At 46.1% G+C, this 14,675-nt stretch overlaps 1 protein-coding gene across 7 annotated transcripts in view; it reads right to left on the reverse strand.

Annotated features, from left to right (window-relative positions):
• Positions 1–9,413: 9,413 nt before the first annotated feature.
• KCNMB2 (potassium calcium-activated channel subfamily M regulatory beta subunit 2) overlaps positions 9,414–14,675 on the reverse strand; it is a 322,930-nt gene continuing 317,668 nt past the window's right edge. For all 7 annotated transcript variants that reach the window (XM_083442414.1, XM_083442415.1, XM_083442412.1 and 4 more), the window contains one exon: positions 9,414–12,671. In XM_083442414.1, coding sequence (XP_083298540.1) covers positions 12,387–12,671 — 285 coding nt within the window. In that variant the 3' untranslated portion in view covers positions 9,414–12,386. The remainder of the gene's footprint in view (positions 12,672–14,675) is intronic.

Consider the following 14,675-nt stretch of genomic DNA (forward strand, 5'->3'; position numbering starts at 1 on the left):
AGGGCTTGTTATCTCAGCGATCAAAGCATTCGTGGCACTGAAAGGCCTCTGCCTTTGTTTAATGTGGAGAATGCTGTGAGGCTCCTCAGATGATTATGAAGAGTCTCAGATAAATTGCCAAGTGCATTAGCAGCACACAAAGCAAAGTGCAGCAGTCTTAGCTAAGTCGGGACACAGATTAAAGACGTCACGTCCCAAAGGAAGGTGGTCTACACAGCTTTGCTCCTGGAAAAAGAGAACTTGTGAAAGGAAGGGATGCAGCTTAGTGGTAGAGCAGCTCCTATGCATACAGAAGATTTCAAGTTTGATCCCCATAAACTCCAGGTTGAAGTGGGAAAGGCAATTGCTGGAAACCCTGCTGCCAGTTGAGGTAGACCAGGCCAGGGGAACCTGGGGCCTTCAGTATATAGCTGGACTCCCAACTCCCACCAGCCCTGATCCAGAAAGCTTTTCTTACATTCTTATGTTAACCATAAAGGTAAAGGACCTCTGACAGTTAAGTCCAGTTGCGAACGAATCTGGAGTTTGTTCTCACTCAGCGCTCATCTCACTTTACTGGCCAAGGGAAGACAGTTTTTCTGGGTCATGCGGTCAGCATGACTAAGCGGCTTCTGGCGAAACCAGAGCAGCGCACGGAAACACCGTTTACCTTCCCGCCAGAGTGGTACCTATTTATCTACTTGCACTTTGACGTGCTTTCGAACTGGTAGGTTGGCAGGAGCTGGGACCGAGCAACAGGAGCTCACCCCGTCGCGGGGATTCGAACCGCCAACCTTCCGATCGGCAAGCCCTAGGCTCTGTGGTTTAGACCACAGCACCACCCACGTCCCATGTTAACCATAGTTGTGGCCTATTCAGTTCTATTATTTGCTATTAGTTGTTTGTTTGAGAGCCATTGTAGTGGTTCGATGTCAGGAGCGGGTTTCAGCAGCCGGTCAGCAATAACTCACACGGCGTCAGTGAAGTTAACTCTTTATTCAAAGAAACAAAGCAGCTCTGGAGGTCAGGACTAATGAGCACAGCAACTCTTCCCATTAGGTCTTGCACCAATGAGGCCATTGTGAGGACTGAAGGTCCCTGCCTCCCCACAGTTCCATAAGTCTCCTCCTTCCCCGAGTGTCAGGCTTCAAGGCCGGCTTCCTTCTCACTTTGACCATAGATAAGCAATGCAAAATAAAGCAGTCTCTTACCAGCAACAGAAATGGTTAATGAACGCAGAAAAAGAACAAACGACCATTCTCACAGTACAGGTGGTCTCAATTAAGTTCCTTCCACTTCCCTCTAGTCACTTCCGTCTTCCCGTCTCCTATTTACCCGATCTTTCAACCAATTAGCCTTCTGTGAAGTTACCTTATCCAACCTTTTAGCCTTTGGGACTAAGAGGCTGTATACCTTCCAGTGAGGGAGATTTGGTTAACTCTCTCTCCTCCCGTTCTGCCTCTTCTTGTTGTTCGCCTTTAAGTTCTGCCCAGCTCCCGTCCTCCAAACTGTGTCCATCAGCAAACCATTGTTCCAGGTCAATACTACTTTCCTGCTCCTGTGGAGCCCCAGGATCCTGGTTCTGAGCAGGGGGAGAAGGGGGCTCCCACTCCTCCTCCTTCAGAGTAGTACTCCCCAGCCTGATCCCTGACATTGGGTCCCTCCCAAGGAATCTGAGACTACTGTCATGGCTGTCTTTGCTCCTCCCTCTTCATACCTCTTCTGGTTCTGGGAGATCAGAGGTGAGTGGATTTGGTCACAGCAGGGGAGAGAGACCCCTGGCTTTTTCAGCAGCCTGCCTCTGCTCTGCCTCTTGATCCCCCTCCTCTCTAGCTTCTGATTCTGGACTTCTCTCAGCCACAGCCTCATCCTGCTCACTAAACCCTGTTACCTCTTCAGCTTCCGACATCTTCCTCTCCCAATCTTCTCCCTCTGACCACTCATTTTTGTCCCACCACCAATTCCTGGGCTCTGAGCCTTCTTCCGGGTGGGGTGTGTGTTTCCTGAGGAGGTTCCTCCCACCACTCCTCTGTATCCAGCCAGTCCATGACATTACAGTGCTGAACTAGGACCTGCGAGACCAGGGTTCAAATCTCCACTCAGCCGTAAAGCTCAATGAGTGACCTTGGGCCAGTCACTCACTCTTAGCATAACTTACCTCGTAGCTTTGTTGTGAAGGTAAATTGGAAGGTGGGGGTGGGGAGAACTATGTATTCCACACTGAGCTCCTTGGAAGGATATAAATGCAATGGGCACATACAATGGATAAATTTGTTTTCTATTACAGTGGTGCCTCGCAAGACGAAAAGAATCCGTTCTGCGGGTCTTTTCGTCTTGCGGTTTTTTCGTCTTGCGAAGCAAGCCCATTGGCGGATTAGTGCTATTAGCGCTATTGACAATTTAAGGGCTAAAAACTGCTTTTTAAGGCTTGGGGGATTAGCGGTTTTGCTGCTAAAATGCTTTTAGCAGCTTAGCGCTTCAGGAAAAGGGGTTTTGGAGCGGGGAAAAAAATTCAAAATTTTTCGTCATTTTTCGTCTTGCGAAGCAAGCCCATAGGGAAATTCGTCTTGCGAAGCGCCTCTGCAAACGGAAAACCCTTTCGTCTTGCGGGTTTTCCGTCTTGCGAGGCATTCGTCTTGCGGGGCACCACTGTATTTTATTCTCAGGCTATTGCTGTTTTTATTGTCGTAAACCGCAATGAAACTTTTGGCAGAGTGAACGCATTTTTAAGTAAATAAAAAGAATGTAGCTACTGTGAGGAGAGTTATTTGCACTCTAGTGCGCTCCAGTCTTCTCGCAACTGCAGTGTTGGTGTCATGCACATCATTAAAATGTGATTGGGAACAACCTTGAGAAGTTCTGCTCATGCAGCCGGCGATGCAGAACGTCAGCAAACCCACTTGAAAACAACGGGCTCTGTCCCACATACCGGAGAAGAGCAAGGCCACGTTTTGACCTTGCTAGCTAGTGAAGGGTTTTGTTTTGTTTCCACCTGCCCCCTTAGGCAGTGTGTGTCTTTCCCACAAAGCTGAAATGATAAAAGCGAGCTTGGAAATTAGGAGCTGTTAGCAGACCCTGCTATTCCCCTCCCAGAGCTACGATTCCCAGAGTTCCATAGGAAGAGGGGCTGGTGGTTAAACCACACTGGGAATTGTAGCTCTGTCAGGGGAACAGGGGTCTCCTAAGAACTCTCAGCACCCTTAACAAACTACAGTTCCCGGGGTCCTTTGGGGCAGGATCCATGACTGTTTAAAGTGGTATAAAGGTAAAGGGACCCCTGACCATTAGGTCCAGTCATGACCGACTTTGGGGTGCGGCGCTCATCTCGCTTTATTGGCCGAGGGAGCCGGCGTACAGCTTCAGGTCTTGTGGCCAGCATGACTAAGCCGCTTCGATGTGGGGGAGGAAGGGAAAGGAGAATGTTAGCCGCTTTGAGACTCCTGAAGGGGACTGAAAGGCGGGATATCAAATCCAAACTCTTCTTCTTCTTGCGAACCAGAGCAGCACACGGGAACCTTCCCGCCAGAGCGGTACCTATTTATCTACTTGCACTTTGACGTGCTTTTGAACTGCTAGGTTGGCAGGAGCAGGGACCGAGCAACGGGAGCTCACCCCATTGCAGGGATTCGAACCGCCGACCTTCTGATCTGCAAGTCCTAGGCTCTGTGGTTTAACCCACAGCGCCACCCGCGTCCTAAAGTGGTATAATACTTCTTTAATTGTATAGTACAGCTGTGGCCTTAGGCTCAGAGCATCCTCATATCCCTCAAAACTTCCTGGTTTCACTGGGGGCTTTGGGAGAGTCTCTTATTTCTTTTCAAGGAATCACAGAATTGTAGAGTTGTAAGGACTCCTTGAGGGTCATCGACTCCTTTGGGACTCCTCTCTTCACAGGGCTCTCTGTGTATGTAAATGCAGCTAGGCTTTCTTTTCCCCCCATCCCATCCTGGCATACCTGACCCCAGAGTTAACCTCACTCAAATACCAAGCAAGCCAGTCATCTTCCCCCCAGTTTCATTTATACATTAGTTTGTGGCCTTGATAGGCTGATTCCTGGATAGTTTTCCCTATGAAATGAAGGTAAATAACTTTCTCCCATTGAAGATGAGCCCAGCTCTCTCCTCCTTGGTCATTCCAATAGAACTTCATCTTTGTTATGATGCTTTGCAGCCCATCATCTGGTCACATGCAAGGTCTACCAGAGCTGGGGAATGGAAGGATCTGTCCATTCTGGCTCTCCCAGTTTCTCATGTTCCAGTCTTAAATCCAGCTCTCCACATTTCTGCAGCAATTTGTGTCCCTCCCCCGTTTGTAAACTCATGGAAAATTAACCAGCCTATTAGTGCAAGTTTCTCCTACAAATGTGGTTTCATGCAATTTTTACTTATGCACACACTTACTGCAAGCAACTTCCCCTAAAACAGGTAAAGTTAAAGGACCCCTGGATGGTTTAGTCCAGTCAAACTTCACTATGGGGTGTGGCACCTATCTCGCTTCAGGCCGAGGGGGCCGGCGTTTGTCCACAGACAGCTTTCCAGGTCATGTGGTCAGCATGCCTAAATTGCTTCTGGCGCAATGGAACAGCATGATGGGTGCCAGAGCGCACTGAAATGCCTTTTACCTTCCCACCGCAGTGGTACCTATTTATCTACTCATGCTGGTATGCTTTCAAACTGCTAGGTTGGCAGGAGCTGGGACAGAGCAACAGGAGCTCACCCTGCCACACGGACTCAAACTGCCGACCTTCCGACTGGCAAGCCCAAGAGGTCCAGTGGTTTAGAGCACAGCACCATGCACTCCCTAGTTTTCCCTAATATAATACATTTTTGTATTACCAACCTAGCAGTTCAAAAGCACACCAGTGCAAGTAGATAAATAGGTACTGCTGTGGCAGGTAGGTAAATGGCGTTTCCTTGTGCTCTGGCTTCCGTCACAGTGTCCTGTTGTGCCAGAAGTGATTTAGTCATGCTGGTCACATGACCTTGAAAGCTGTCTTGGACAAATGCCGGCTTGCTTGGCCTGAAAGCGAGATGCGTACTGCAATCCCATAGTTGCCTTTGACTGGATGTAACCATCCAGGGGTCCTTTACCTTTTACCTTTTTACCCACATTTTTGTATGTTGTTTTCAGTAATCTATTCATTTTTATTAATTCCCCCCAAACTCTACATTTTTGCAAATCTTATTTGGTTGGAGAACTGCACTTTGTTGTTTAGTCGTGTCCGACTCTTCGTGACCCCATGGACCACAGCACGCCAGGCACTTCTGTCTTCCACTCCCTCCCGCAGTTTGGTTAAATTCATGGAGAACTGCACTACAAAATTCAAATAAAGGTGAATTCTGAAGGGTAGCAGTACAGTGGTACCCCGCAAGACGAATGCCTCGCAAGACGGAAAACCCGCTAGACGAAAGGGTTTTCCGTTTTTTGATGTGCTTCGCAGGGCGAATTTCCCTATGGGCTTGCTTCGCAAGACGAAAATGTCTTGCGAGTCTTGAGATTTTTCCCCGCTCCCCACCCCCTTTTTCTAAGGCACTAAACTGCTAATAGCCTTTTAGCAGCTAATCCGCTAATCCCTTAAGCCTTTAATAGCCGCTAATAGCCGCTAATAGCGCTAATCCGCTAATAGGGTTGCTTCGCAAGACGAAAAAACCGCTAGACGAAGAGACTCGCAGAACGAATTAATTTCGTCTTGCGAGGCACCACTGTGTTTTGGTTTGTGTTTTGTTTCAGGAAGTGCGAATGTTGTAGATTTGCCTTTCCATGTGAATGGAATTAAATTTCTTCCCCATGCCTAATAACAGCCTTCATCCACCTGGTACCCTCTAGTTGTTTTGTACTACAACTCCCATCTGTCCCAGCCAGCACTGTCTGGTGTTAATGGGACCTGCAGTCCAAAACATTTGAAGAGCACCAGACTGGTGAAGGAGTTCCTCTAGACAGAAAGACATGAGCAGGGAGAGAAGTGAAAAAGGAATGGGAGTGCCTAAATGAATACCTTAAAAGCCAAGGTTCGAGGACAGAAATCTGGCTGAGTCTGGAATAACCTTGTGAAGTGAAAGCATAAGAGAGAGGTATTTATATCTAGATGCTAGGATAGAGATGACAAGGAAAACAGGAAAGCAGGAAGAGGTATGAGAGGTAAAGGAGGTGCTGTGGGATTGGTGGAAGTCAATGTTTGTTTTTCTTATCAGTGTTTCTATATTAATTTTTAAGATTTGGATTTGTGGTTTTTTGTATGCTTGTTTTTGTGTTTTGTGTATTGTTTTTGTTGTGTGGAGAATACTAATAAAATTAATAATTTTTTTTTTTAAAAAAAAGACATGTTCAGGGGGCTGTTTTCAATAGGAGGTGTTATTTTCCAGGTTGGTCCTGAGAACCACAAAGGTCTTTCTCAGAATCTACCCACCCGCCTGCGATTTCAGAAGCTCCAGCACATGGGGTGGTGAGGGGGGAGGCAGCTGAGTGCCGAGATCCTTATTCAAATTTCTGAGATCCATTATGTAAGAGCAACAACTGGGAAATAGCTCTCATCAGATGCGACCCTCCGGGAGATGATTGACAAAAAAACACAGTCCATTTACTTGAGGATTTACGTGGCAGGCGCGAAGGCAGCTTTCAAAGTCCCATGGATGACATTTTAGAGGCTGCATATTTCCCGCATTTTGTTTGTTAGTGACAGGAGAGCTGATTATCCTCGACATTTACACATCAAATGCTGTTTTCAATATGTCAGGCCATAAACATTTTTACCGGCGCTCCTGTGGGTGAAACATCTTGACGCCATTGCAGCCTGTAATCATTTTGTTGACATTAGCACAGAGAACGGTGGGGCAGCGAAATAACGTGAAGTAATTGGATTGAGTGAGGTAAAACAATAATTTAAAGTGAATTACCAGCCGGAGAACTGGAACAGTTAAATTCCCCTGCCGGTCCTGACAGCAGGGAGAGCATTCAGAATTCTGTTGAGTTTTAAGGAAGATTTGGCAACCTCGGGGAGAAGGCAATAATTCTGCCCAGAAAATAAGTTGGGCTATTTTTTTCCGACTTGGTTGCTGTTCTCTATTTTTGTGCTCCTTTGTTGCTTTTCCACACTTCTCAGAGATTACTTGGACAAAGCTCTCGGCTCCCAGGAAAAGCAATTAGAGGTCAGAAGCTCTGCAATCCTGTCTCCACCAGAACCGGTGGCCTTGAACAGTTCAGTTAACTTTTCTGTCCCCCAAGCTGGTCACCCATGACAGAGATGTAGTGAGCCTTTAATTATTGTTCATAAACAGAGATGGAGGGAAGAGTAAATAAAAGCCAGAAGGGCTTGCAAGCCAAACCTGAACACAAATGCGTTTCTGGACTATTCTAGCCCTGTTTGGGTGCTATTTGCTCTTGTGTATGTCAAAACCGGGAGCAAGGAGTAGGCCCACTCTGAATGTCACTCTGAATGTCACATGCTGCTCCCTGAGCACAAACATTTGTGTCGGGGGGCGCAGGGTTAACCTCAATGCTTCCTGATAAATCTTTTGTGCATTCAGTGCTATGTGCAAAGGCACATAGCGGACATCGGGCAAAGAGTGTACAATATCAGGACTGCTAGTGATGGCCGTGCTCTTTGTTCCCATGTTGTGAGCAAATGATGCTCAAAATATCACTTATGTGTTGTTCTGCTATGAGAAACACAAATAAAGGACTCCCACCCGTAGGCCAACTGCTATCAGCAAAAACAAACGAGGATGGATTCACATGACAATGTTCAACTTCCCCGTGTTGGCATCCCTTGGGTGGAGACCTGGCAATGTGAAATTTTGAACACGTCTCCGAATTGCAATTCCCAAGATCTTTCTGGAATGGGCATGGAAGCTTTTCCAGCCCAAGGGCCACATTACCTTCAGGGTCACCTTGTGAGGGCCACATGGGATTGGCAGAAGTGGGTGGAGCAACGAGTGTAAATTTAACTTTGACACATTAGGTGTCACCCACCCACCTCTCTGGTCTCCATCCAGGTCAATAAGAAGAAGCATCAGAATTCAAGGACAGATTTCAGCAAGACGTGGGGGGCAGAGCAGGGCCAGTGACATATGTGGCCTGGGGCCAGTTCCAAGGGTCAGACAGAGCATTCTGGAGGGCTGAATTTGGCCACCCAGGCCTCAAGCCCCTGACTTCTGTTCTAGAAGATTCAGGGAAGGATAAACAAGACAGTCAAAAGGACTGCGGCATCTTGCTTGCAAATAAAGGTGTGTGAGGTTGTGGTGTTATTTTATTTAGAGAAGCTGATATCTGAGGCTGAAGTTCTGCTCCATCTGCACTCTACATTTAAAGCTTAAAAATTTAAAACTTAAAAATGGAAAGCGTAATGCTGGTGGTCAACAAAAGAGGTTTAAAGGCTCAAGGCAAATCTATTAAAAAATGTAGTATAAACACCGACAACTGGGAAACACTGGCCTGCAAGTGCTCCAGTTGGAGAACAGCCTTTACCAAAGGCGTCATGGGCTTTGAAGACGCTCAAACTCAGAACGAAAGGGAGAAACGTGCTAAGAGGAAGGCACGCTTGGCAAACCCTCACCATGATCAGTTCCCACCTGGAAACCTATGTCCTCACTATGGAAGGACGTGTGGATTCAGAATTGGCCTCCACAGTCATTACGGACTCACTGTTAAAACCGTGTTTATGGAAGACAATCCCTTGGTTGGGCTGGGGAATGCGACCATACTCTTACGAACTCTGGTAGGGTTGCCACATTTCGATAAGTGAAAATCCGAACACAAAAGTTGCTGAGCTATGGGTTTTTGAGCTATCTTTAATGAAATTCGCCAAAATCTACATTACCGACATGGGCTGCCATATGTCCGGATTTCCACAATTTCTGCCCAGACGCCGTTTGCGAGGGCTGAATTCTGGACGTATGGCAACCCTACACTCTGGGTATATGGTTTGGGTTTAGAAGATGCGACTGCGTTCAATGAGTCTTGCTCACAGATTGTTGCACAAGAGTGCATAGGAGGGCAGTACCAATTACTTAGAAGACTTTGCCTCGAATTTTCCCAGGTATGTATAAAAGACAGTAAGAGAGGCTGATCGTAGGCTGAATTTTGCTGGGATTTCGCTGGGAACATAGAACATGGGTAGGCAAACAAAGGTCCAGGGGCCGGATCAGGCCCAGTCATCTTCTAAACCCAGCCCATGGACGGTTCGGGAATCACTGTGTTTTTACATGATTAGTATGTGTGATTTTATTTCAAATGCATCTCTGGGTTATCTGTGGGGCATAGGAATTTGCTCATTTTCTCTCTCCCCAAAATATAGTCTGGACCCCACAAGGTCTTAGGGACAGTGGACCAGCCCCCTGCTGAAAAAGTTTGCTGACCCCTGACATAGAACCTACAAAATGGGGTTTTTGGGGGGCATGGGGAGGGAAGAAAAAAAGAGGCCATTTCTGATTGCCAAGCATATTGAAATCTCAAAGGTTTAATTGAATAATTTTTGTACCAAATCACACAGTTTTGAAGTCCTGATTACACGCCCCAGGAATTTATTTGCCTGAGAAAAAAAGCTGCATTATGGATTACAAGATCAAAGATTAATTTCACTGCTGCAGACTTCAATTGTACAGCTCAGACGACACTTGAACAGTTCATGGAGTCTTGTAACACCATAAAGTTTTCCCCCAATGTTACATTATTGGAGAGGTGGCAGAGGAGGGGGGAGAAGTACGCGGAGAATGGACGAGCTGGACAGATAAAATGTGCTTTCTCCTTTTGGCAAAAAAAAAAAAAAAAAGTTAACCTTTGCTTCCAATACATATATAAATAGTTCCTTTAAAAAAGTTCTATGGTAATTTTAGGGGATGATTGGTGAATACCTCACATTCTGCCTTTTAGGCGTTCCATGACCTGAACCTGACAAGATTGTCTTTTGAGTGTAATCTAACAAAAGTTGTGAATACTATTTGTAATCCCACAGAGAATGGGTGGAAAAATTCATTGCAGGTTTTGCCTTGCTCACCTTTCCCATTTATCCCTATGGCATATTGGGCTTCAACATTGACCCTCAAAACTGCCCCAAACTGATATTCCTCTTTTTTCTCTTCCATTTTGTGACTTCCACTCCTCCCAATATCTGATGAGTTGTCACCTACTCACATTTTACTCACGCTTTACTCAGACCCACTCCACCTACCACTCTTTCCACCTTCATATGGTGGCTTGGATCTTTTGCCTGCTGTGTGGCTATTCTCTGGTTCTTAGTACCACCAAATCTACCACCTGTTCTTTTCAAGCTCTTGTACCAAAACGGAGCTTGGAACAACAGAAACAAGACCTGCTACTACCACTTGCAAAGTGTCTCCTTAGGCAGCCGCTTAGTGTTCCCTAGTGGTAGTGCACATCTCAGAGCACGTACATAGGGTGCTTCCAGACTGTCCCTCTTTTCGGGTGGGATTCAATCGTATGTTGGCAAATTCCGGTTGCGTAATCAAACTTGATCTGGAGATCTTGCACTTCATCAGATTTTTTTGTGATAAGTAAAGTGATGGGAAAAAGCAGTAGAAAGTGGGGGGTACCATTTGCCTTGACACAATGTTGTCTAACCCCTCCAAGAAAATCAGAATGCACAATAAATAGCTCATCTGGAAGCAGCTATGATTTATGCATGTTCCTGGTTCTGCAGCCTTACCGCAATTCAGTAAATCGTGTGAATTTCATCCCCTCCCTGCCCAATATGCCCTTGAATTTTTATTTTGCTGTGTACTGGTTAAAAAAAGCCCACTTCTCTAGGAATAATATTATATGCTACCCATTCTCTTTACTAGCCTCTCAAATTGAAGGATGTTTTGCAAGAATGGTCACAACCACATTCTTACGCCACTTTAAATCCCGCAAAGAATCATGGGAGCTGTAGTCTGCTATGGGCACTGACCTCATAGACCTACAGTTCTCAGGACCCTTAATAAACAACAGTTCCCAGGATTCTCCTTGACTGTTAAAGTTGTATAAGAGAGCTTTAAGTTTATGGTGTAGATGTGACCTAAGTTTTATCTGAGTGGAAATGCCACTGTGAACGGCCTCTAAGACTCCCCCCGCCCCTGATGCTGCTCTTCTTAGTGACAAGCATATCCAGGTTTGGACATTACAAAATACAAGAAGGGCACTTCTCACTTTCAGTTAATAAAAGAAATAATAAAATATAACATATTCGTATTACAATACACCACTAGTTTTAATATATGTTTTTGTCCTCTTGTCTAGTATTCTTTTTTTTCTTTTTCTTTTAAATATACAGTAAAAAAATCTAAAATAGTTGGAAGTAAAAAATGAAAAAATAGCTGACTATGGGTTGTATTTTTGTTTTTTGTTTTAGTTCTTCTTTACAGTGATATGGTAGCAAACGCAAGGAAAAAAAATACAGAGAATAAACTTGTACGGAAAGTGTTTTCTGGTCCCATATCTGCCAACAGGGCTCAGGTTGGAGTCGGAGATGAATGAAGTCGACGGGTGTGGTAGATTAATGCGATTTGTGGGCTTTGCTTTTTTGGCTGTAGCTTTGGTAGAGAATGATCTGTGAGTCCAAGATATTGCAAATAAATGTCTAAAACATTGGAAGGGAAAGCTTAACCCTGAGCATGAAGCCAACATGAAGACAATTGCTCTGATCCAGAACTTTGAGGGTCCCCCCCCTCTCCCTGCAATCCAGAAGAAAGTAAGTTCTGCTCACATCCCAAGAAAATCAACCATGGCTAAAATGTCCTAAAGATTTTAGCGGTGGTGAAGTTTGATTAGTGTTATATGGGTCAGGGTCTGGATGCGCAGAGGATACACACCCTGACTTCCTGCTAATGTGTGGCTGCCCTTTGACCTTGGTTTAGGAGGCAGCTGGAGATACCACATTTCTGAATCCATCTTAGTTCAGCCAGACAAATCAACCCTCTCTCACCGCCCTCCAAATTCCCTTCTACTCCCCACGCCTTCTCCCTTTGCAGCCTTAAGTGGAACTTAAACGGTTCGCATGGACACACACGCAGCAATGTAATACATCCCTCCAGAATGGGTTTGCAACGAAATGGTGGTGCGTTTCATCGACTAGGCTTGGCAAATGGGTCACACTGAGCCCTATTTTGGCTGTAGAAAAAGAAAGGAGAAAGGAAGAAAAGGGAAAAGAAAGAAGTACCGATTTTGCAGCATAAACCAAGATTATGTAGACGGCCAACGCAAATGGCGATTCCTTCTCCGATCACCTGCATAATAACAGCATCACGTTTGCATATAGAACAGCCTTTTTTCATTATTGCTCTACTTCATAAAAAATATAAGGAACTTAGAACAGACGTACACGTTACAAACTTAAGGTTCTTTGGTGAAGAATGAAAAAAAAACAACAACAGTATTTCAGCTGTCAATCCATCCCGGAAGCGAGCCGGCTGCTTCTATCTGTTAATCCTTTGGATCCTTTCACAGAGGAGGGACAGATACTGGGTCAACTTGACCATGGCAACGATAGCAAGCCCTCCTATCATCATACAGGTTGGCCAAAAGAGGGAGTGGAACAGCACATTGGAGCTGTAGAGTTTGGTTAGCAATACATTCTTTTGAACGCCTTCGGGGTCGTAGTAACAGGAGAAATGCTGGTACTTTCTGAAGTTCTCCATGACGACATTCACGAGGGACAGAGACTCTTCAAAGTTCTTGCCGCACTTGGGTATATATGAGCACTGTCGGAGGGGGAGAAAGACAAATGAGAAATAAGAGACAGTATGCATCCCTGGCCGAACCAAACGCTTGTGAATATGTATACGCACCCATGCATTTAAAATACAAATATGGTTTTCCTCAAAGAATGGATCCGTATTTACTTAGCTTAGACCAATCAGTCAAGAATTGTGCATGGAGGCACATCTCGCTCCCCCCCAGGGAAGATTTACAAGATCCGTTTTCGGAAGTATGAAAACAGGAAGCAACACTCACACTTCCTGCTTCGGCATCGCTTGTGACTTACAAAGTAAATATTCCAACAAAGTGGCTTGATTATTTGAAAAGAAAACAAATCCAATCTTCTTTTTTTCAGCTCCCCGAGCCCTTAGCAATCAAAAGTAGAGAAAAGCAAAGCGTAGCAGCTGAAACAGCTGGAGTCTAGACCAGAATCTGGGTACTGGGCTGCAATAATAATAATAATAATAATAATAATAATAATAATAATAATAATAATAATTTATTATTTGTACCCCGCCCATCTGGCTGGGTTTCCCCAGCTACTCTGGGCGGCTTCCAACAAAGATGAAAAATACACTAAAATGTCACATATTAAAAACTTCCCTGAACAGGGCTGCCTTCAGATGTCTTCTGAATGTCAGGTAGTTGTTTATCTCTTTGACATCTGATGGGAGGTCATTCCACAGGGCGGGCGCCACTACCGAGAAGGCCCTCTGCCTGGTTCCCTGTAACTTGGCTTCTCGCAGTGAGGGAACCGCCAGAAGGCTCTCGGTGCTGGACCTCAGTGTCCGGGTAGAGCGATGGGGGTGGAGACGCTCCTTCAGGTATACTGGACCGAGGCCATTTAGGGCTTTAAAGGTCAGCACCAACACTTTGAATTGTGCTTGGAAACATACTGGGAGCCAATGTAGGTCTTTCAAGACCGGTGTTATATGGTCTCGGCGGCTGCTCCCAGTCACCAGTCTGGCTGCTGCATTCTGGATTAGTTGTAGTTTCCGGGTCACCTTCAAAGGTAGCCCCACGTAGAGTGCATTGCAGTAGTCCAAGCGGGAGATAACCAGAGCATGCACCACTCTGGCGAGACAGTCTGCAGACAGATAGGGTCTCAGCCTACGTACCAGATGGAGCTGGTAAACAGCTGCCCTGGATACAGATTTGACCTGTGCCTCCATGGACAGGTGTGAGTCCAAAATGACTCCCAGGCTGCGCACCTGGTCCTTCAGGGGCACAGTTACCCCATTCAGGACCAGGGAATCCTCCACACCTGCCCGCCTCCTGTCCCCCCAAAACAGTACTTCTGTCTTGTCAGGATTCAACCTCAATCTGTTAGCCGCCATTCATCCTCCAGCCGCCTCCAGACACTCACACAGGACCTTCACCGCCTTCACTGGTTCTGATTTGAAAGAGAGGTAGAGCTGGGTATCATCCGCATACTGATGAACACCCAGGCCAAACCTCCTGATGATCTCTTCCAGTGGCTGCATGTAAATGTTGAAAAGCATGGGGGAGAGGACAGAACCCTGAGGCACCCCACAAGTGAGAGCCCAGGGGTCTGAACACTCATCCCCCCCCCACTTTCTGAACACGGCCCAGGAGGAAGGAGCGGAACCACTGTATGACAGTGCCCCCAGCTCCCAGCCCCTCAAGACGGTCCAGAAGGATGTTATGGTCGATGGTATCAAACGCCGCTGAGAGATCCAGCAGAACTAGGAAACAGCTCTCACCTTTGTCCCTAGCCTGCCAGAGATCATCAACCAGGCGACCAAGGCAGTTTCAGTCCCGTGATGAGGCCTGAATCCCGACTGGAAGGGATCCAAAAGGTCCGCTTCTTCCAGGCGTGCCTGGAGTTGTTCAGCAACCACTCGCTCAATCACCTTGCCCAAGAATGGAAGATTTGAGATTTATATATAGGGATAGATGAAAAGGACACCCAGAATTCTTCTTACTGTTCTGTCTCTGCTGGAAATCTAAGCGCTTTCTCTTGCCTCTGGGATTGGTGTGATCAA

This window comes from Podarcis tiliguerta (genome assembly GCF_965153285.1).
Source record: "Podarcis tiliguerta genome assembly, chromosome: 5".
NCBI lineage: Eukaryota > Metazoa > Chordata > Lepidosauria > Squamata > Lacertidae > Podarcis > Podarcis tiliguerta.